Here is a 24,709-nt window from a genome sequence, read left to right as displayed (position 1 = left end):
TACAGTTTTCTTTGTAACCTAAATTTCTTTTTGGGGCCCAAGTTGCTTCTGGGTGTCCAAATATCAACAATAGCCATGTTTTTCTAACCTAATTTGGATGGGAGTATGCACATCTTTCTTTCACATGTGAACTTTGCTACAGTCCATACTTTGACTGTCATGAGAATGGATTACTCTATTGGGTTGTCAGTGCAACTTTCCTGTGTATAGCATCCTTCATGCAAAGATTAATGCGTTACAGTGAGACATATGTATGTAGCTTTGCCAGTTTGGAGGGATACGGTTATATTTTTTCCTGATATTCTTCCTCCTGTTTAACAGGTCTTTAGCCTTATCAGAAGTTTCCAGTGTCCAGGTGGTATCAAGCTTACTCTTAAATGTCCAGGAGGAGGATGTATATACCATGTCACTTCATGTTGCCCTGAATGAAGCTTAACAGCAATTAACAAACAGATTCATTGGCTCATATTCCTGGACATGCCTGACGAGGTTGCATTTAGTATGGGGTGGGGATAATGAATTCTACAAGGAGCTCAAAGCAGTAGCAGATGTGGCTAGCTTGGATCACTCTCGTAGGTGGTGGGAATAGCCATATGACTTCTGTCTAAGCATATGTGCTGATGAAGCTAAGTGGGAATCTATCATCTTCTGCAGGATCAGGAGATCTTTGGTCATTGGTGCCATGTGACTACTAAAACTCAGGTACCTTTTTAGTGGGATAGGAGAGAGAGCTAAGCTCAGCTGAGAGAATATAATCATCGTGAAGAAACAAAAATAAGTCTTGCAAGGAAAAGTATAAAGAAAAAACCACAAAAGGAAACAGTCTTTCTGAAATGAAGTACTTCAATATTTTGTGTATGTTACAAAACATGATGAGATAATTGGCCCAGCGTTGAGTACTTAGTGGAGCTACTTTGGTTCACCATAAATGGTTGCTCAAAAATGGGAAAACATTTGTAAAACACTCAATTTTTCTTGACCAAAAAATCCTCTCAACACTTTAACCAGCTCTGTTTGCCACAAAAACTGTAGAGCATAAGACATTTTGTCTTGGGCATCCTTCCAAGGAAAAGGGCCCAATCGCTTTCTAGCCTATGCCAGTGTCATAAAAAAACCTCTTGCTTAGAAAATACTTGAATAAAGTGAGGAGCCGTTCTAGACCAGTTACAATGATGTAAGTATTCCTTTCAGTGCGCAGACAAATTAGGGTCCTATACATGAAAAACAGCAAGTTCAAGAAAGAGCTAGGGACAAGGGTAGACAGTGCATTTAAATATGAGCTTTGCAATGTGAGACTGTGGCAAAGAGATGCAATCTAGAAAATAAGTGGTGTATGGGTGGGTGAATGACATGTTCAGTACATAAATATCGGCAAAGGGTCAATAGGAATGAAGAGAATTCACCCTCTGCAGATATTCCAACAAGGAGGAAAAGCCTGAAGCTAAGCAAAGTTTAGGTTTGCTGTTGAGGGAGGGAAGATGGTGTGTAAAGGGGACACTCAGCCGTAACAGTAAATGGACAGTGAAACATCACAGTTCTCCAAGAAAATAGGCAAGATAAGATTTTAGTGAGATTGCTGCAAGGAGTAGTCCTTCAAAATGCAGGGTGATTTTATGTAGGCCCCAATATATAACTCTATCAGGTATGTCTAAGGAAATGCTCAAATATTGGCAGATTTGCCCACTACAAGATAAATGTTATTCCCACTAAAAAAACATACAATAAAGAAGCAAAAAAGGCAAAAAGCCTGATGTCTTTCCATTGCAATTCAATTTTAAAAAGGGAACCATCTGCTTAAAATCTAACAGAAAAAAAGTTAAAATTAGTTTCAGTTACTATATCTGCCCCCTGAATCCCTGTGCTACTCTTTGTGGGTTTACAGTCACACATCCATGATTTCTTACTTACATTCTTTTCTCCCTTTGCTGTAAGAGACTGGTTATAAAGGGGTGACAGTGAAATTGACTACACACAACCTGTTCTCAAATGCAGAAAGAAATATTTTCCTTAATCCTTCAATAATAGGAATGGTAGATCAAAAGGTTTTGGACAGATTACTTTAATTGACAGTATACCTTTTAAAATATGCTGCTTAGGCTTTAATACCTTTAACCTACCTAGTTTTAAGACCCATAGGCAACTAAACTGAAGTTTGACTTGGAAAATGAAACCTTTTATTTATCTTAAGACCCAGCTTGCATATGAAACTAACATGAATTATAAATCAAAGTTGTCTTGCCCAGAGGTTGGGTGCAACTTGGGGCTTCTAGTCCTTGGCACTTAAGTTGAGAAACTGTTGCTGCTTTCTAGGTGGCTACTCTAACTGGGAGTGTCAATTCTGACTGTAGTATAAATGTTGATTTGGTGTATAATACTGGATATGATTTGGAATTGTAGTTGCAATCCAGTATCTGAATTTACGAGTGGCTACTGTCCAAGTGTTGCAAAATGCTTTGATATGTTGGACTCCGTATGAATCAAACCAGGCTTGGGTATTTGTAACGGACTGGACGACCAGGGATGATCACTTGATAATTGTCCTGTTCTGTTAATTCTTTCTGAAGCATGTGGCACTGGCTGCTGCCAAAAGATGGGATACTAGGCTAGATGGACTGTTGGTCTGACCTAGTATGGCCGTTCTTATGTACATGTAAAATGTAATTTTCACAGTGGGATAAGAGCATGGCCCAGAGGATAGGGGGCACAAGGTTGAAAGTTGGGAGACCTGAGTTCCGTCATCAGTTTTGCTGCTAAATTCGTGTCCTTTGGCAAGCAAATTAACAGCCGTACCTCCTGTTTTTTCCACTTGTAAAATGAAATTATACTCAGTAACTAGATATCCATGGTGAAACTGATTTATAAAGCACCTGTGATTTGAGACCTAATTACCGTAGTGCGGGAAAGAAAGAAACAACTCTTCAGTAAGATTTTGATCCTGCTCCCATTAAAGTCAATGGGACTTTGGTCACGGATTTCAATGGGAACAGAATTGTACAGTACGTTTGCCAAGAAAACACAAACATTTACTACTCATGCCAGAAAAATACAAGCAAGACCATAATAATGCAGTAGGCATAATCTGCAAGTGAGTGGCATATCAGGTACTTATAAATAGTAATCATGAGCCCTAACACCATTCTGTTGTAATGCTGAGCTGCTATAATAGTGGGAGTTATACATCATACAGGGATTTTCTCCTTTGACCATTGTCTCTTGCTTTACAACTGAGTTTTCTTCTCTCAGAACAGAGGCCTTTTTGTCTCTGTTAGAGGAATAGCCTTTCTGTACTGAGTGAAAGTGTTTGAGAATGTGGACTGAGTAGGAGGCTACATCTCATTAAAATTGAGACTGATAAACATTGGCACACAAGTGTTATTTTTAAAAGAATTTTTAAAAATAATTTGAATGGCTAGTTAAAATGTCCCTGGGTTTGTTTTAATACCAATTTTTTACTTTATGCTGCTAATTTTAAAAGGACTATTTCTTGGGGGGGGGGTGAATATATATAAATACATACACACATTCATTCACAGGAAAGGGGTTACCATAAACTGACGCTGATTTAAAAAAAAAAAAAAAAAGCAAACATGTATGGGGATTGTCCAAGGGATTTTGGCATCTCTAAACACTTTAAATGTGCACATTTATATAATTATAAATGTAAAACTTCATTATTTTCAAAATAAAACTGTTAGCACATGTTCATGTAATAGTTGTTGAGAATTGCAGTGTACTATTCCTGTCACTTACGGAAAAGCAGATGCTAGCAATTACCTTAAATTAGGGTGACCAGATGTCCTGATTTTATAGGGACAGTCCTAATATTTGGGGCTTTGTCTTATACAGGTGCCTATTACCCTCTATCCCTGTCCTGATTTTTCAAACCTGCTATCTGGTCATCCTACTCTAAATGTTTGCTGTTCTTAAGAAAAAAATCACCAATACTGGAAGATAAAACCAGTTCTCTCATCTATAAGTGAAGATTAAGAAGAAATTCAGAAAAAAAATCCCTCTTTAATTAAAAAAACAAACAAAACAACCTGCTGAAGTTCAACTTGACTACTGTCCCCCTTGAATAGTTTGTTATGCACAAGTGTCTGTTAAGTTCTGTGCTTAAGTTCAAGTACTGTTTGTATGATTGTGGTTTAATAAAGAAAAAGTACCCAGCTCTTCGACACCTGGGGAAGATGACAAATAATATCCTTTCTGCTTTCTTCTGTAGGTGTAGAGGATGTACATGATTATTGAAAAGCCTTTCTGCAAGAAGTCTTAAACTGTCGTTGTACAAGGCAAGCTCTGAAAATATTGGTTTCAGTGGAACTAGATGACCACTTTTCAAGTGGTTTAATGTACTTTTGTCATTAGCAGGTGTAACAGTATTTACACATTCCATTATGTTAGTCTTAGACAGCTAAGAACACATTCTCTCTCAACAACAGCATTCTACATGAACTATGAAATCTTAAACTGCAAGGGTTAAATTTGTGACGAGGAACAGACCTTTCATGGTGGCTGGCCCAACACTGTGGATCTTCCTTCTGGAGTGTGATCAGAGATCTTGCCACTGTAAATTTCACTTTTCTCTAGGGCTGTCGATAAATCGCAGTTAACTCATGCGATTAACTCAAAATTAATCATGGTTTAAAAAAAATAGTCACGATTAATTGCACTGTTAAACAATAGAAGACCAGTAGAAATTATAAATATTTTTGGATTTTGTCTACATTTTAAAATATATTGATTTCAATTACAACACAGAATACAAAGTGTACAGTGCTCACTTTATAATTTTATTACAAATATTTGCACTGTAAAAATTATAAAAGAAATAGTATTATTCACCTTTTACAAATACCCTAATGCAATTTCTTTATTGTGAAAGTGCAACTTAAAAATGTAGATTTTGTTTGTTACATAACTGCATTCAAAAACAAAACAATGTAAAACTTGAGAGCCCACAAGTCCACTCAGTCCTACTTCTTGTTCAGCCAGTCACTCAGACAAGCAAGTTGGTTTACGTTCACGGGAGATAATGCTGCCGGCTTCTTACTTGCAATGTCATCTGAAAGTGAGAACAGGCGTTGGCCTGGCACTTTTGTAGCCAGCATTGCAAGGTATTTATGTGTCAGGTATGCTAAACATTCATATGCCCCTTGTGCTTCAGCCACCATTCCATAGGACATGCTTTCATGCTGATGACGTGCTCAAAAAAAAAAAAGGGCATTAATTAAATTTTGATTGAAGTCCTTAGGGGAGAATAGTATGTCTCCTGCACTGTTTTACCTACATTCTGCCATATATTTCATGTGATAGCAGTCTCGGATAATGACCCAGCACATGTTCGTTTTAAGAACACTTTCACAGCAGATTTGACAAAACTCAAAGAAGGTACCAGTGTGAGATTTCTAAAGATAGCTATAGCACTCGACCCAAGATTTAAGAATCTGAATTGCCTTCCAAAATCTGAGGAGTACGAGGTGTGGAGCATTTTTTCAGAATTCTTAAAAGAGCAAAACTCCGATGCGGAAATTACAGAACCTGAGGCACCAATAAAAGAAAATCAACCGTTTGTTGGTGTTATCTGACTCGGAGGATGAAATTGAACATGCGTCGGTCAGTCTGCACTGCTTTGGATCATTATTGAGCAGAACCCATCATCAGCATGGACGCATGTCCTCTGGACTGGTGCATGAAGGGACATATGAATCTTTACCACACGTAAATATCTTGCAACTCCAGCTACAACACTGCCATGCAAATCTTGTTTACAGCGTCACCTGAAAGTGAGGAGTGGGCAGCATTATCTCCTACAAATGTAAACAAGCTTGTTTGTCTGAGTGGCTGAACAAGAAGCAGGACTGAGTGGACTTGTAAGCTCTGAAGTTTTACATTTTGTTTTATTTCTGAATGCAGGTTTTTTTCCTTGTACATAATTCTACATTTGTAAGTTCAGCTTTCATGATAAAGAGATTGTATTATAGTAGTTGTATGAAGTGAATTGAAAAATACTATTTATTTTGTTTTTTTACAGCACAAATATTTGTAATAAAAATAACTATAGAGCACTGTATTTTGTTCTGTTGTAATTGAAATCCGTTTATTTGAAAATGTAAAAACTTCCAAAAATATTTAAATGGTATTCTGTTATTGTTTAACAGTGTAATTAATCGTGATAAACTTTTTTTAATCACTTGACAGCCCTACTTTTCTCTTTAGCCTAGTTTTCCATAACGTTCTCAACAAGGAAAGAAGGAGTCAGCTACACACAAGACAATGAACCAGATATATCAAGTAGAGAGAGGAATCTAAAACATAGGAATTGCATTATTCTATGTAAATATTGATTTGTAAGATACTGTGGTATGAGTGTAGTATAAAAATTGAGAGAGAAATTACATAATGAGTAAAGAAATATTCAGAGCAATCTAATGCATTAAAAATAGATCTAATCTGTAGGTTTTGGTGTTAAAATTTTTTTTTTAATTGACTGTTTACAGCCATTTAAAATTGGGATTTAGTGTCTTGCATTGGAAACAAGTTGACCAATCATTGTGAAACATTGTTTCTTTCCCGAGCCAGTAGACACGCCCTCGCTAGCTTACTGCGAGAGGCAGTATGATACAGAATCAGAGTGCCTGCGTGTGGTGTTTTGGTAGGCAGAATGCAAAAATGTCATTTTTTTAATCAATAATGAAACTTAGATATATTCTCCATACACACAAGTGAAGATTCAACAGCTTCTCTCAAACCTCTTTTTGTAGTATAAGATAAAAGCAGCTCAGAAATCTGTGATTCTGTCAGTGGTAATAGAAAATGTATACCACCCATCTGGAAATAGATCAGTATACTAACCAACAAGGCTCTTTGCTATTCTGTTTAGGAAGACTATAGTTTCAGAAATCACAGCATTATTAAGCTGGAGTATAAGAAGTAACTGGCAAAAGAGGTGAGAATTTTCCATGTTAATATATTACGTAACTTATGAGTAAATTGTATACCAGCAGCATTCATCTGAACTTATGTAGTGAATGCTCCAGGAAAATTTTGTACATGCTTTAAATGGCTTTCCTTATGCTTTCCAGATAGTAAGAAATAGTTCCTATCCAACAGGATCTTGCAGTCTAATTCAAAGACAAACCCCATGAAGTGCTGGTTTGAATTGGAGAGATGCTTCACCAGCAGTTGATGATTCAAAGCTTTGAAGGTTTCAGAGTAAGAAGGAGAGTGAGTTTGTGTGTGTATGGGGGTGGGGGGGATGTGAGAAAACCTGGATTTGTGCAGGAAATAGCCCAACTTGATTGTCATGCACATTGTGTAAAGAGTTGTCACTTTGGATGGGCTGTCACCAGCAGGAGAGTGAATTTGTGTGGGGGGGTGGAGGGTGAGAAAACCTGGATTTGTGCTGGAAATGGCCCACCTGATGATCACTTTAGATAAGCTATTACCAGCAGGACAGTGGGGTGGGAGGAGGTATTGTTTCATATTCTCTGTGTATATATAAAGTCTGCTGCAGTTTCCACGATATGCATCTGATGAAGTGAGCTGTAGCTCACGAAAGCTTATGCTCTAATAAATTGGTTAGTCTCTAAGGTGCCACAAGTACTCCTTTTCTTTTTGCGAAAGCTTTGAAGGAGTGAGTTTGAGTGCATTTAAGTGAAAGATAGTAAGGTTCATAGGTTCAAAATTTGCCCAGTATCACTTTTTTAGTGCTCTCCCCTCCTTTCTACTCTACCATATTTTATATTTCTACAGCAATTGAGTAACAATTTCACATTGGGGGAACAAGCAATATGAAGAGAGACATACTTGGATTTCAGATTTTAGCAATTGCTTTGTATTATCTGGGGTTGCAACCAAATGAACATTTGTTCCTTTATATGGGTATGGTTGTTAGTTTTAAGTGACTAGCTTCTGTGCACCAGAAAGGGTTAACTTAAATTTGAATACTGCCAAATGTGCTGTGTTGCTGCACACAGGCTGTGGTAGAAAACGGCAGCAAAATAGTTATGTTCATCTAAGTTTTTAATTACTAAATGTGAAACACCTAAAATTCTGCTTGACGTGCTACTTTGAGGTATAGTTTTGTCGGCAGAGCATGAGATGAAGTATCTCTGACTTTGATAAAACATAAGTTTAGACTTCTATACCATGCTTAATTTTAAATCAGTGACATTACCATACTTATTTGTGTATTCTTAAAGTATTTTAATTTTCCCTTCTCTCTCTCTCTCTCACCCCCAACGACGAAAGCTACATAGTCAGTGTCAGGCATAAATAATAGAACTTTGCAGCAAAGTTGAACTTGACAGAAATCCAAACATAGTAACTAATATAGATAGGAGAGGAGACTGTGCATAAAGTAGTTATGTAGTGCAAAAAGCTAACTACTGAACCAGTTTGTATGCCACTTGCTATTTTCAGTCTTTGCTATTGAACTTCATAATGTATAGTGGCTGAAAACAGAAAAGATTTCATACAATGTACACAGCAAATGAAAACTACTAAATAGCTAACTTGCTCAGTGGGGAAGGATTCCACACCACATTGAACTGCCTAGTTATTCAGATTTTAAAAAGAGAAATCAAGAGATTCAAAATTTGAGGGCTAGGATAGCTTCACAGTCCTACCTCTTTTGAATGATTTGGCATCTAAAGATTTTGACTCTGCTAAAAAATTCAGTTTGACAGATGAGAGTTTGGTAATCTGTTCTTTGTCTCATTAAAAATGAGAAGTGCAGAAAGCATTCTGACAGACACCATGTTCTCAACTAACTGGACTGTGTAGTAAAATCAATGTAGATTAATATGTTGTCCAAAAATTGTTACGTTCACAGGAGTATTTGGTTTTCTAAACTATGGAAGATACTTTGTGAAAACCAAATTATAAAGTAGGTAAGGTAAGATTAACCTAATTCTAAGAAATGGAATCATAGAATTGGATGCAGTTGACTTTGATGATATGCCAGGAAAGCAGGGAAATTCAAGAATATGAGAACTAACTTAAAAGAAGGTTCTTTGTACAGGCATGACAGGTCTTAACATGTTGAGAAGGAGAATAGGGGAAGATAGTGAAAGATCTGTTTAGACAGCATATTGCAAGATCTTCCAAAAGATGTTTTTAAATGAGGCCTTTTTGTTTTTTAACTTTGGGGAAGTTAGTTCCATTTTCCACCTCAAACAAGCTGAAGTGCTAAAATATCAAATGTTGACCAGATTATTTCCATGAGTTGTTATTGCCCTTCCACTCATGAGTAGTGAGGTGGTAAAGGGCATCAGAGTTGGTGGAAATGTTAACAGAACCTCTGATGAGCTGTCTATGACTGATCACTTTTTTTTAATATCTGAAAAAATGAATAGATTTTAGCTCTAAAAAAGAGTGCCATGACAAATTGTCATTGCTCCTGACTGTTCTGTGTCTCATGTGGAGGTTCATGGCGTTTTCACCAACTACCTATTATCTGCTCCTATCCACTCCATTATGGTAAACCAAATGTTGTCTTAACCTTTTAAGAATAGTCTTTTTAAATTACTGGTTTAAGACATATATCCGTGCAGTTTCCAAAGAGTTAATCCTTTGAATGGAAAAACTGTGAGACCAATGTTCTTCTATTTAGCTGGACAGACTTATTTTGGGGATGGAGAGGAGAAATGGGTTAAGAGCTGGATTTAATGAAAACTTACAGCCACAATAGATACCCAGATAACCTGGTTTAGATGTAAGTGTTAATAATATGTCAGTATTTACATTATGGAAGCCTATTTCAGAGACTGTCATGCTTGCAGACTAAAGCTGTATTCATCCTCTCTGGAACATTTGGGCATCATCTTGTCTCTTTACAGTTGCTTCCTGCTTTGATAGGAGAGCCAGGCAGTAAGGTAGCTCTTTATTTTCTCTTTTTCCCATTTCTCCTTCAAGAGATAGTTGCTGCGCAGAGCATGCGGCTTACTGTTTTCCATAGCACTGTCCTCCTCCCTTCCATAGCAGTATCTTTGTTCCTTCTGTGCATACAACTGCTACTCCCACCATCTGAAGCTATAGCTGACTCAGCTGTTGGTTCTGCTGAATGCACTGCAAACACAAACCAAGAGACAAAAGAAGAAAGGCACCTTTGCTACAGGAGGATAAAATGTTCAGTGAGGGTTAAGGTCCCACCTCAGAGGATATTGGTCCTAGGCATCAGGGATTTAATCAGGGTTGAGTGTGTAGCTCAGTGTTTTTCCCCTGTTGTGTAAGAAATTGGAATCTCACCATTTTTTAAAAATAAGTTGGAGGCAGATTATGCCATTGGTTTCACAACATAGCCCCAATAATGTTAGTGGAGCTGCACAAGTACAGTTAAGGGCAGAAAGAAAACTGGTAAACAGAAAATGTACCATTTTTTACTACCTCATTGGATTCACTTATTTTTAAAGCACAGTTGTTGATGGTTAGGTTGATTAGGTTAAAAATGAATGCTCTTCTGGTCTTGATCTTTCAGATGCTTTTTCTTGCCTTTCCAGCTCAGAACTCCACATTTCCACTGCGGTGCTTAGTTTACCAAGTATAGAATGTCTCAGCATTAACTAAAAAGCCGTTCTGTTTGTCAGATTCTTTGTGGAACAGGAGCAAGTGGTCGACATAGAGTAATGTTCTCATAGCCCTTTCTTTTTCTTGTACACATTTCAATGAAAATTACTTGTTTATATCATCCTGTAATTCCACAGCAACAGGTTCCAGTATTATAAACAGTGTGACCTTTAAGTGTGATCACAAGGAAAATAGATAAGATCTATTTTTAAAATGAATCTTTCAACTAAGATTCTACTTCCTTTTGCTGGCAAGACAAATAACCCATATTGGTTCAGATGATCTCAATTCCACTATTACATGAGGCCTGTTTTTTCCGCTGCCCTGCACAGTGTACAGTCATTTACACCTGTGTAAAGTTAGTGTGAAATGGGTATAAATTGCTACCATTCTGACTGGTAGCATTTTACACCCACTTCTGGCAGGTGTAAATGATTGTACAAGGTGCAGGCCAGTGGAGGGAAAAATAAGCTTATGGCCTTTGACACAAAAACACTGACGGGGATAGCAAGAGGATGAAGTTGGAGAATTGTACAAATACTGAATTGCATCTTAAACATAAAAACTACATGCATAACATGGGCACTCTTTTCCAATTAAAAAAGCTCCTCAAAATGGAGGAAATATTATAACCGACAAGTACAAATGTAGTTCAGCGACTACTACATTGGTCTAGAAGGTCTCGATAAACTATCCTTGTTCTCCTTTACACAGCTGACTGAACCACCGAGCAATATTTCTTTGCTAAACTTCTGATAAAGGGAAGTTTTCCACACAAGCTGCAATTTGCCTACTTGTGTGTGTCAGATAGTGGTGGTCATAGCATGCCAGGTTCACAAGAAGTAGTGAAGAGCTTGATGAAAACTGTGCTAGTTAAATCAGCAATATTGATCTTCTCAAGAAGCATCACATAAGTGTAGCTCAAGGCTTCTGTTATTGATACTGTTTCATAAGTAACATAAAACTTCAAGCATAGTAAGTACTGAAGGATAATATCTGCTGTGATCCAGCAGCTGCACCTCTGTGATTCAAGTGCTCTGCCAATATTACTCAACTGCTGAGTCCCCATCTTTGTCAATGAGTGTTGTCAAGAGGACTTCTCAGAACAAAGAGGCGGTGGTTTCCAGCCAGTAGTGTAAAGCAAAGAGTTTGCCTGTGACAGTGGTTGCTCTTAGTCATCGTGTGCTCTAGTAGAGCTGTTGTTGTAGACTCCGCCACCATGAACTCATGCTAAAAGCTAAGTCATAAAAATGTAGTATGTATACTGTATAAGAGTGAGAACTTGTCTTCTCAGTTAGTGCCTAGTAGTTTCTTGAGGTGGCATGCTGAGGCAGAAGGGGGGTGGAGGTAGCAGTGGCTCCATGGATTGGAGAAGGGGAGGGCTCATCAGATGCTTCCCACAACAAAATGATGGCACAGTCTGAAGCCCCAAACCAATGAACTAATGCTGCCACAAATGAGATCAACACAACCACCACAGCTGGCATGCCACTCATAAGAGTGGCAAGGCACCCTGTGAGAGCCACCTCAGCTTTTGAACTTGCTGCCTTGTTCCTGGTCTGAAGTAACCCTAGATATCAACTTTAAGGGAATGTTGCAAAGTTCGATATGTTTTCCCTAGATATGGAGGATTTGGAATACTTTGGGAGATTAAGATTTTAAATGTGTTCTGATACTAGGTTATGTAGGCTTATTATTGTAGAAAGTGTTATTTTTATAATTGTATTTTGAAAGTGTGTCAAGAAGGATGCAGAGCAAAGGAAAATCTTTTTATGCAATGAGTGTATTTAATTAAAAAGAATACCTGAGCTTCCTAGATGCAAAGCATTACACCCAAATTATATTGTATCATTTATGGACCAGAGACCCATTATGTTATGCTCTGTACAGAGGCAGAAAAAGATGGTCCCTTTTAGGATTAAACCAAACTCAACAGGAAAGGAAGTTCCTTAGTTTTTTCTTCTGAATCTGTTATGTTCTGGACTATGCAAAGATGAGTCACTTGTGCTGCTCACAGAGGCTTATGTGCCACTGTTGTGATGTCTTTAATAGCAGTAAATAAGTTAATACTGCTACTTAAATTAGTGGTGCTTCTGTCAGTAGTTATCCAAAAAAACAAACAATTTCAAATTTTCCTCAGATGTTACTATGATACCTGTGCTGTGTAAACTCCAGAATTTTAAGGTCTTTTGCTTGTCCTGTAAGGGCTCTTAATTGTAAAACCTTCCCTACAGTGTGCATTCTCCATATCAGACACTTTATATATGTAAATTCCTGTGCTTTTGGTTCTCTAGGCTTTGAATCTGCCATTAAATACACAGTGCTCCCATCTCCACTTCTAGCAAAATATGCTACTGCGCTTATATGTAAGCTTAGTAGTTAATCATCCATGGACACTATTGTGTGCCTGGTAGTCTTTAATTTAACATGTCTAAGCATTTTTTTTGCCTATATGTGATGAAGTGAGCTGTACCTCACGAAAGCTTATGCTCAAATAAATTTAAGTCTCTAAGGTGCCACAAGTACTCCTTTTCCTTTTGTTTTTGTTTGCATTCTTAAGTAAGATGTTTCTGGAGGTGGATGTACTGCATACTTTTTATTCAGGGAACTTCTTTAAATACTAACACTGCTAACGGGAGTTTGAAGTAATCTTGCTTAAACATGCTTTATAATTTGGAAGCTGATATCAGCCAATGCTGACAGGAAGTGGAATTTTATGAGCAAGAGACTAGTCAAGTTGCAGGGTGTGGTGGAATGGGCATGGCAGTGTGGTCTGGACTGTGTTTAAAAAAAAAAAAAAAAAAAAAAAAAAAGTAAAGGGAAGTAATAGGAGTTGCGTCTCTATATTTAGGGAACTCTCTTTGGAGACATACAAGTTGTTGATAGTCATTTGGCTTTGCAGAGTGGCATTCCTTGGTAAATTGCTTTGGACACCATGCTAATAGGATAAACACTTTCTCATTTCATGATCTATCTGTCCTGTGTAACTTGCTTTCAACTCACAAATCTGAATTATTAGCATGAAGAAAACAACTAAAAAAATCCCATGCACGGTTGGCTTATATAGTCCTGACAAATTTATTTGAGCATAAGTTTTCGTGAGCTACAGCTCACTTCATCGGATGCATGTGTTTTTCACTACAATGCCTCCGATGAAGTGAGCTGTAGCTCATGAAAGGTTATGCTCAAATAAATTTTAGTCTCTAAGGTGCCACAAGTACTCCTTTTTCTTTTTGTGAATGCAGACTAACACGGCTGCTACTCTGAAACTTATCTAGTCCTGTTTTTGTCTTTAATGTACTGGAGTGTTACAGTGGTGTCCTAATTTATTAGTGTGTCTATGAAAGACTGTTCTTGACATCAAGACATCCCTATTTAGCACCAGAGTCATTCTTTGAATCCAGGATGCTTCCATCCTTCAGGTGAAAGAACTGCATAAGGCCCAGTTCTCTCTTGGGGTATGTCTACATTGCCCAAAAAAAGTATGTTCTTAGCTTGCGTTAGCTAACTCAGGTTAAAATAGCAGTGAAGATAAGGCAGCTTAGCTTTTAACTCAAGTTAGCAGGTTGAGACAGAGCCTATAGGGGATCCTGGGGTTAGCAGCTCCAGTTCAACCAGAGTTAAATGTTCAGTTTCCTTGTCTTCACTGCTATTTTAACCTGAATTAACACACTTTCTTAGCAAAGTAGACATACCCTTACATGAATAGGGTCTGTGTGTATATAGGATATGTATATGGTGCCATCACCATAGTAGATGTACCTTTGCCTTATTCTTGCTATGATTTTTGTATGCTAGTTGTTTATCACTTTGTAAATTACATAAATAATGCTAAATTAAATGTAAAATAAGAAGCAAGAATATAGCCTGTTTTCATTGTACTTTGTGTGAGGTAGCTGGTTTTGTCTTTCCAAGGAAATTTCTTAAGCTGCTTGTCAGTCATAGATTAAGGTATTCAGAGTCTATTGTTAATCTCATACAGAACTGGAATTTATATTTAATTTTCAGTCATGATCAAATTCCTTCAAATGAGGGATAGCTCAGTGGTTTGAGCATTGGCCTGCTAAACCCAGGGTTGTGAGTTCAATCCTTTGAGGGGGCCATTTAGGGATCTGGGGCAAAAATTGGGGATTGGTCCTGCTTTGAGCAGGGGGTTGGACTAGATGACCTCCTGAGGTCCCTTCCAACTCTGATATTCTATGATTCTATGATTCTATGATGTCTCTGTTCCATAAACATACTTCCTTGGTGCATGTTAGCAAACACCAATTTTCACAAATGGGGACTTTTTTCATTGCATAATAGAAGCCTGCTCTCTGTAGCAAAAAGCTTAGAATTTTAGCCTAAAGAAATTAAGAATTTATGTTGTATTTAGAAGCATATAAGAGAAGCTAGTTCTCTTCTGTCAGGTGCATGTGTCCCTAGATCACTTCACTCAGCTAGGCTTATGTGAACTGTGGTGCTTATATCTCCATTTATAGGATTCAGTGTTTACGTTTTTGTTTCTCTTCAGGAAAAGTATTAATTTTTCTTAGAACAGAGTTTACAGCACTCTAAATATTCATCTTCAAGTGCACACAACTTAAGTTTATCTGTTATTATAATCTAAATGAAAGCCTTAATCTAATATAAAAGTATAAAGGCACAAACGGGAAAATGGGAGTAATCCTAATCCAGCAGTCCTTTTTATTCCCAGGAGATTTAGTGTGAACTACATAAGTGATTTGGTAACGAGGAAGAGGGCACCATTCAATAACTTGAAATCTGCCTGCAACAAGTACTTGCATATTTAAGTAATAATTGGATGCCCATGTTGCTCCATATTTTTCACGATCAGCAGAAATATGCTACAAAAGAGCCACTGGATTCCCCTTGTCCACATGTTTGACTCCTCAAAGAACTCTAATAGATTAGTAAGATATGATCTCCCTTTACAGAAACCATGTTGACTTTTGCACAACGATTTGTTCTTCTATGTGTCTGACAACTTTATTCTTTACTATTGTTTCAACTAATTTGCCCGGTACCGACGATAGACTTACCGGTCTGTAATTGCCAGGATCACCTCTAGAGCCCTTCTTAAATATTGGCATTACATTAGCTATCTTCCACTTATTGGGTACAGTAGCTGATTTAAAGGACAGATTACAAACCAGGGTTAATAGTTCCGCAATTTCACATTTGAGTTCTTTCAGAATTCTTGGGTGAATGCCATTTGGTCCTAGTGACTTGTTACTGTTAAGTTTCTCAATTAATTCCAAAACCTCCTCTAGCAACTCTTCAATCTGTGACAATTCCTCAGATTTGTCACCTACAAAAGACTGCTCAGGTTTGGGAATTTCCCTAACATCTTCAGCCGTAAAGACTGAAGCAAATAATTAATTTAGTTTCCCTGCGATTACTTTATTGTCTTTAAGTGCTCCTTTTGTATATCGATCATCCAGGGGCCCCACTGGTTGTTTAGCAGGCTTCCTGCTTCTGATGTACTTAAAAACATTTTGTTATTACCTTTTTGAGTTTTTAACTAGCTGTTCTTCAAACTCCTTTTTGGCTTTTCTTCTGACATTTAATTTGGCAGTGTTTATGCTCCTTTCTATTTACCTCACTAAGATTTGACATCCACTTTTTAAAAGATGCCTTTTTATCTCTCACTGCTTTTACATGGTGGTTAAGCCATGATGTCTCTTTTTAGTTTTTACTGTGTTTTTTAATTTGGGGTATACATTTAAGTTGAGTCTCCTGTGGTGTCTTTGAAAAGTGTCCATGCAGCGTGCAGGGATTTCACTCTAGTCACTGTACGTTTTAATTTCTGTTTAACTAACCTCCTCATTTTTGCATAGTTCCCCTTTCTGAAATTAAATGCCACAGTGTTGGGCTGTTGAGGTGTTCCTCTTATCACAGGAATGTTAAATGTTGTTATATTATGGTCACCGTTTCCAAGCAGCCATGTTAGTTACCTCTTGGACCAGATCCTGCGCTCAGATCAGGACTAGATCAAGAGTTGCCTCTCCCCTTGTGGGTTCCTGTACCAGCTGCTCCAAGAGGCAGTCATTTAAAGTATCGAAATTTTGTCTCTGCATTTCGTCCTGAGGTGACATGTACCCAGTCAATATGAGGATAATTGAAATCCCCCACTATTATTGAGTTCTCTATTTTGATAGCCTCTCTAATCTCCCTTAGCATTTCATCGTCACTATCACTGTCCTGGTCAGGTGGTCGATAATAGATCCCTACTGTTCTATTCTTATTAGAACATGGAATTACTATCTGTAGAGATTCTATGGAACATGTTTTCAAGGGTTTAACACAGATTTTATTGGTGGGTTTTATATATATTTTTTCCACCCGGAGAGGATAAGAATATAGCAGTTTGCATTGGTTATTCTCTCTCCCCTCCCACCTGCCCTGTTTGTAATACCCTGATTAATGTACTACATCAGTTCATTTTAACTAAAGGAAAACCGTTCTGAGGATGCCAGATGGCTCAACAGTCTGATGGCTCCTTTTTTTACGTTGAGTAGCCTTCATCAAGTAATTTTAATAATGCGCCATTTCTCTTGGGTTGTCATATTTTGCAAAAAGAGAGGTTATTAATAAAGGATGAATCTAGTACATGTGGAACTAACAATATTTCCATTTTAATACTCCTTAAGAATTTAGGTTGGGATTTTCAAATGCTCAGCATTGGTCTAATGCTTCCACTGAAACCAGTGGATGTTTTGCTATTAACTTGAATGGAAGGAGAATTAAGTCAACACTAAGCACTTTTGAAAATAACACCCTTCGAGTATTGGCATCTGCAATAGCTTATTGGGCAGAAACTTGGGACAGATGGTCCAGATGCAATATTTATATTTGGAGTTTGGCTAAAAAGAATATAATTTGGTTTCTCATGCAGTACCATGAACTTCCAAGTAAAAACTTATTTTCTTCTTAGAAATGTAGAGGGAGATTGCAGAAAGTCTTGCTGCAAATCCTAGATGGTTTGGCAATGGAAAGTATGCTCGTGTCCGTCAATTTCATAATTTAGCTGCTGTATAGGTATAGTAGCTAACTCTTCTGTGCACATTACTGAAACTTTGCACTTGCATGTCAAACCAGAAATATATGTTCTTAAGCAAATAGCTATGAATCAGAACTCTTTCCTTTCCAGACAGGCTCTTTTGGAAGTGCCAGAGAGAGAAGATTGACTTTATGTTGCTTTTGTAAATGAAACATTAACCACTATTTTTTCTAAAATCTCTAAAGTCCAAGTACCCTGTGGCATTTTACATAACGGTACTATACTGTGAAAACTTAGTAATATAATAGATTTTTAAAAGCTTATGAGAGAGAAGTAACCTCTGGAGCTTTACAGTATGCAAACTGATGAGGCTACCATGAATAAACTAGGAACTCTAAAATTGCTATTCTAAGCTAGTTTAGAATGTCCTTAGTTCTTAACAGTACCCACACAATTACCTTTTAAAACTGATTGTAAATGTATAACTGTAGGATTTATCACTGTGGGAGAAATAGACAAGTTTGAGGTCAGCAAGCTTGTTACTTATCAGCCCAAAACAGTGCATGCACAAATCAAAACACTTACATGGCCATGGTGACTGAAAATGTCTGATTTACACAAGATGAAAATGAAAGTTTCTTGGGGGAAAAGTACTTGTATAACAAAACTAATTCACTATGCTTACAGAAAGATATTTTGCAATATGTGCTGTAGTCAGTAAGCAACTGATTACAATTCACTACAGAACCAGGTTTCTTTGCTAGGGTGAACTTAACTATCTTGAGTAGTTATGCATCATCTGCAGATTTTGCCACCTCACTGTTTTACCCCTTTTTCCAGATAATTTATGAATATGTTGAATAGGACTGGTCCCAGAACTGACCCTTGGGGGACACCACTAGTTACCTCTCTCACTCTGAAAACTGACCATTTATACCTACCCTTTGTTTCCTATCTTTTAGCCAGTTACTCATCCATGAGAGCACCTTCCCTCTTATCCCATGGCAGCTTACTTTGCATAAGAGCCTTTGGTGAGGGACCTTGTCAAAGGCTTTCTGGAAATCAAAATACTGTATGTCCACTGGATCCCCCTTGTCCACATGTTTGACCCCTTCAAAGAACTGTAATAGACTAGTAAGACATGATTTCCCTTTACAGAAACCATGTTGACTTTTGCCCAACAATTTATGTTCTTCTATGTGTCTGACAATTTTATTCTTTACTATCGTTTCAACTAATTTGCCTGGTATTGACATTAGACTTACTGGTCTGTAGTTGCCGGGATCACCTCTAGAGCCCTTTTAAAACATTGGCATTACATTAGCTATCCTCCAGTCATCTGGTACAGAAGCTGATTTAAATGATAGGTTACAGACTACAGCTGTTAGTTCTGCAGTTTCACATTTGAGTTCCTTCAGAACTCTTGGGTGAATATCATCTGTCCTGGTGACTTATTACTGTTTAATTTATCAATTTGTTCCGAAACCTCCTCCAATGATTCCTCAATCTGGGACAGTTCCTCAGATCTGTTACCTAAAAAGAATGGCTTGGGTTTGGGAATCTCCCTCACGTCCTCAGCTGTGAAGACCGATGCAAAGAATTCATTTAGATTTTATTTATTTAGGTTTTATAAAAGCTACTGTTCCCTTCATTTATGACCTTGACATCACTCTACTATAGACTATATAACAGGCTTCAAAAAAGAACTAGATAAGTTCATGGAGGACAGGTCCATCAATGGCTATTGGCCAGGATGAGCAGCGATGGTGTCCCTAGCTTCTGTTTGCCAGAAGCTGGGAATGTGCAACAGGGGATGGATCACTTGATGATTACCTGCTCTGTTCATTCCATCTGAAGCACCTGGCATTGGCCACTGTCAGAAGACCGGATACTGTGCTCGATGGACCTTTGATCTGACCCGTTCTTGTGTTTTTACTCCATTTCCATGTCAGCATTTAAAATACTTCATTTCATAAATGGCATATAGTGCCAGCAGTAGCAAAAAAGTACATGGATTCAGCAGTCAGTTTTGCAGAGAATAATAAAGAACAAGCAAAGTCCAAACCGCGAAAGTGTGTTTCCTCACTTGACGATTTTGCATCTGTTCAGCAACAGTGGCAAATGATCAGAGAAGAATCTCTCGTGTTTGGTCAGTTTAGACTCCAAGCTCGGTGGAGCAGGGACCATACCTTTGCTTCGTCAATGCCTTATACGCATCTGGTGGTATACACAAACGTTGGAAAGACATCTATCTAGAGTAGACACTATATTGTACTCATTACCATAGTGTGAGTGCCATTATAAACTTATATTGCTTCAGCAGGTTGTTTAAACATTGTATTTATAGCACCCCCCTTCTTTTCCTTATGCTGAATGTTGTTTTGAGAGGTTTTTTTAATTTGTATTAAAATACATTAGTGGAGAACTTAACAATGAATGCACTAAACTTAATCTTGCTTGGTAAAGCCCCTGATGGGAGGCTGCTAACATTTGGAGTGTAGACTTGTTGCTAAGTTTTAAAATAGTGTGTGAAGAGGAGTGAACTAAAACATGTGATAACCTTAACTCCTACACCTCTTGTGCAAAAGGCTTCCTTTGAAATCTTGCTAATGATTTACATTATTTTTAAAATGCTTTTCTGTAGTGTTACCTTCTAAGCTGAATAATATTAAATCTGCTGTGATTGCACAAATTTTAAAACAACGTAAAATATCACCTGTCCTGGTATTTGAACATCTTTTCTGCTGTTTTAAAGTGCAGTATTATACTGTACTAGTTTAAGAACTTGGAAAAGCTTTTGGCATTTAATTTGAGATTTAGCCTTTGTGTAAAGAGTTTAAAAGTTTTCTGATACTGTCAAGTCAGAAACAAGTTAGCATTAAAAATAAATTCACAACATATTTTTACTAGTCCTGGCTAGCTGATGGCATATTTGGATTTTAATATTTTACACACAATTAGACTATCAACCATACTATACTATAAATCATTAAGTGCGTGTGCTCTCACGCATGTTCGGCTACATTAGGTCTTTTGAATTTTTACAAATTAAATATAGTTTTAACATGCCTTAGTTAACACGCGGGAGAGAATGTCCTAAAACTTCCTTACTTTCCGGAAGTCATGCGTAGCTGCAACTTTTAAATATCTAGTTAAGTGGTTATCAACCTCCAGACTGCTTGCAGTACAGTCAGCACACAGCTGCGGTCCATGTGACATCCTCAGGGCCATACAGGTTGTGTGTGTGTGTGTGTGTGTATATATATATATATATATATATATATATATATATATATATATATATATATATATATATATATATATATATATATATATATATATATACACACATACATACACACACACACACACACATTGTGTGGATGCATCCCAAGTAACATTTAAAGAGCTGCATACGTGGCCGACAATGGTAAATAGGTTGACAACCACATCATAAAATCCAGTAAATGGCCCACCTTGATCATCATACACATTGTAAGGAGAGTGATCACTTTAGATAAGCTATTACCAGCAGGAGAGTGCGGTGGGAGGAGGTATTTTTTCATGCTTTATGTGTATAAAAAGATCTTCTACGCTTTCCACAGTATGCATCCGATGAAGTGAGCTGTAGCTCACAAAAGCTTATGCTCAAATAAATTGGTTAGTCTCTAAGGTGCCACAAGTACTGATCTAGTTGAAGTTTTACTTTAAACTTCACTCCAATCTTCATAATAGGCCGCAAAGTACGTATTATCTCTCTTATAGAATGGCAGATGCGATTTAACCAACTTCCAAAAAGGGAATTGGCATCGGGTACAGAGGTCAGTAGTTACAGATTAATCATGTGCTCAACATACTAGACCGCACCCCTCCATAATGGTAGGAATAGACTTCTAGTCCTGCCCCAGAAAACAAGATATTCAAAGGACAAAACAGTTCTGATTCCCACAAGTAGTAATCCTTTTGTTTCTGCTTGTTTGGATTCTGATATAGGAGCACCTAAAATCTTAAAGAAGTGCAACTCTTAGGCTTTCCCTGACCCCTCCCCTCCCCATCCCCCAGGCACTTCAAGGGAAACATTTCCAGCCCTGACTTCCAGACATCCTTTTCATTTTCTACTCTGACAGCCACTGCAAAGGACAGTGCTGTTCTATAACCTTAATGGTCAGGGGAAGAAAGAAAATAAAATCTAAAGCTCTTATTTTTCCCAAGAGACCTAGGAAGACGCATCCTACAAGAGCCAAAAAGAACTCCAAGAAATGCCTCTCCTTCTACTGACCAAAGAAGGGTACAATTATTCTTGCGCAGCTGTCAACCAAAAGGGAGCATTCCCACAGTAGCTAGATCTCTAAAGTAATGGTGATCAAGATCTCTCTCTCTCTCTCCCATGTCACAAACTCAGTCACAGCATTAATGACAATAACAGATGAAAGTCTATCTAACTGAAGAGCACAAATGGTGCCAACAAAAACTCAGGAGCGTCAGTTGGCTGTAGTCACAGGTGATTTGGTGAACTAATGCTTTCAGGAGCCTCATGATATCATGGTAAAGCCTTTTGTGAATTGGCAAAATTAATTAGAAAGGTCACTGTTGCTTCATAAGAGTTATTTTGACTTGCCAGAAAGGCACCATACCTCCCTACCCGCTTTCCAATTTCATAGCGAGGAACTCAGATTGCTGAACCATCAACATTCTAATCAGATTTGGTCCTAGTGACAGCGTATTCCAAAAGTTGACTTTCAGGTGTCTGAGGAACAGCCATATAATATAGCAGTGTGTTTATACTTCAAGTGTAATGTATTTATTTATAAGTCCAGCACAGAGATACTTAATGTTTTTTTGCCTCTTAAAACTTACTAGACCATTTAATTTTTGGGATATGAGTTATATGCTTACATTTATTTACAATAAAATTCTATAAAGGCCTGAATAAAAGTACAAGCTCATGTGCACACACATGTACTGCCTGTGTCCTCTTGGCATGCAAACTACAATGAAGCGTATTAAAAACGAACACAATTCAGTCCGTTATAGAAAGGTTTCAGCATGCAGGGCTTTGACTGCCTTTCTGTGGAGTGAAGTAGTATAACTTCTGTTACTCATTGCAATAGCTATAAACTGTTGATTCCAGGAAGTACTATTAGGTGCAAAGTAAATTGAATCAGATTGGCAAACTAACTGATAAGTAATATGGACATAAGGAACTGAAAACGAAAAGGATGTCTGAAAGTCAGGGCTGGAAATGTTTCCTTTGAAGTGTATGCTGAAGTTGCTGGGGGTAGGTTTTTTGGGTTTTTGTTTTTTAAATGACTTAAAACACGTTTTAGAAATTTTCTTGAAACATTTGTCTTGAGAAAATGGTTGCAATGTTTGGCTGTTATGTAGTTAAACTGCTGTGCTACTTGATTAAAAGACAAGCATACTTTCCAGGAAAAGGTGAAAGGACACACATACCACAGATCAGTTTCGTTTGCCATTTTCCGAACTTCAAGCAGATATTCTAGTGTGAAATGCAATCTTTATACTAAGGCTTGAGAAACCGTAAAATACGAGGACTGTCTGTTTCATTAAGTGCAACATAGTGCACTCTTAAACTCAGTGTATTTGAGGGCAAAAGATGAGACCACAAAGCTAATTCTCTGGATCTGGTTGCCTTGAAGCCTCTTACTAGGTTTCACTTTATCACTTAATTTGAGGATATCAGCATTTGTAATTGATTGGGAGCTGGAGTTATTGTTACTCTTTCAAATATTGGCGAGTCAGTCAATCTAAATATTCATGCATCACAGACTTTAAAATTGGGAGAGTGGCTGCATACTCACATAAAGGCATGTTGTTCAGCTGGGAAGTTTCTGGAAGTGTTTAGATCAAAAACAGAGTCAAGAGTCTTCAGTATTCCTGTTTTACTTACAGATGAAAAAGTCCACAACGTTACTTCAGAGAGGTTCCTCAGTTGAAGAGGCTGAGTGCTGAGATGGTGTGGAAGCCAGTTCCCAGGAATCTGTTTGGAGCCAAAATATCAACAGAGGGAACAAGACACATTTGTCTTACTGTCATAGATATGCCAGGGCTATTTTAAATTCCAAAACAATAATGCAAAAACCTGGGTTTCCATGGTTTAACTTTGTAATATGCAGGTAATCACAGGGCTGCAATTGCAATTTAAGGCAATTGCTGTGTCATTTGGGAAGATGTGATTCAAAAACAATAAAGGGCAACTAGCTTGGCCGCCATCTGCAGGATTTTTCAAGGTGGAGGAGCCAATTTGCCAGGATGGAAACCTTGGCAAACCAATATAGAGCAAAGGATTTAAAGCAATGACGCTCAGGCCACGTCTACACTACCCACTGGATCAGTGGGTAGTGATCGATCTATCGGGGATCGATTTACCGCGTCTAGTGTAGACGCGATAAATAGATCGCTCTGCTGTCGACTCCAGAACTCCACCAGGGCGAGAGGCAGAAGCTGAGTCGATGGGGGAGCGGCGGCCGTCAATCCCGCGGTGCGAGGACGTGAAGTAAGTGATTCTAAGTCGATCTAAGATGCGTCGACTTCAGCTACGCTATTCTCATAACTGAAGTTGCGTATCTTAGATCGATTTCCCCCTCCTCCCCCCAGTGTAGACCAGGCCTTAGACTGAGGCTTGCGACCCACAAGTGGCTTTTTAATGTGTCTCTTTGCAGCTCATGATATTAAAACACTATGTGTGATTTAATTAACAACCAGTCAGGATGCTTGGTCCGTCATTTCGCTATGAGAATAAAATATAGAGAGTTGCCAATTCTGGTTGTACGTATTCCTGGAGGTTTCATCAGGCTAATTTGGCTCCTGAACCACTGAAGTCTGAGTCACTGGTTCACAGGAAGGAGTAAGGTGAAGGAAACTTGCAGCAGGTCTCCAAGGTATTACTATGTGAGCAGGAGCTGGTGACTGTTTTAAATGCTGCATGCCAATAATAAGGAGCCTTTATAGGAAACTGGGGATGTGCTAATTATTCTCTTAATGAAATAAAATATCCCAAGTGCTGCAACCCGAGAATAGAGTTTGTATGCTAATGTCGCAGTTCTACACTCCTTTATGAGATAACATCGAAAAGTCTCAAAACCAGCTTTATAAATAACACATTCAACTGTGAGTTTG

General features: G+C 37.9%; 1 protein-coding gene across 5 annotated transcripts in view; it reads left to right on the top strand.

Annotated features, from left to right (window-relative positions):
* The window catches only part of PTPN1 (protein tyrosine phosphatase non-receptor type 1), a 65,800-nt gene that overhangs the window by 4,195 nt on the left and 36,896 nt on the right, over positions 1-24,709 (top strand). The window contains exon 1 of one of the 5 annotated variants that reach the window (XM_073309429.1): positions 6,481-7,212. The exons of the other annotated variants lie outside the window; for them this stretch is intronic. Within the exon in view, the coding sequence (XP_073165530.1) occupies positions 7,168-7,212 (45 nt within the window). The 5' untranslated portion in view covers positions 6,481-7,167. Of the gene's footprint in view, positions 1-6,480; positions 7,213-24,709 lie in introns of those variants that run through there. 5 annotated transcript variants of the gene reach the window in all.

The sequence above is a fragment of the Lepidochelys kempii genome, chromosome 13, assembly GCF_965140265.1.
Source record: "Lepidochelys kempii isolate rLepKem1 chromosome 13, rLepKem1.hap2, whole genome shotgun sequence".
NCBI lineage: Eukaryota > Metazoa > Chordata > Testudines > Cheloniidae > Lepidochelys > Lepidochelys kempii.
Note: the sequence above shows the minus strand (reverse complement) of the source record. Positions and strands in the feature narration are given on the sequence as shown.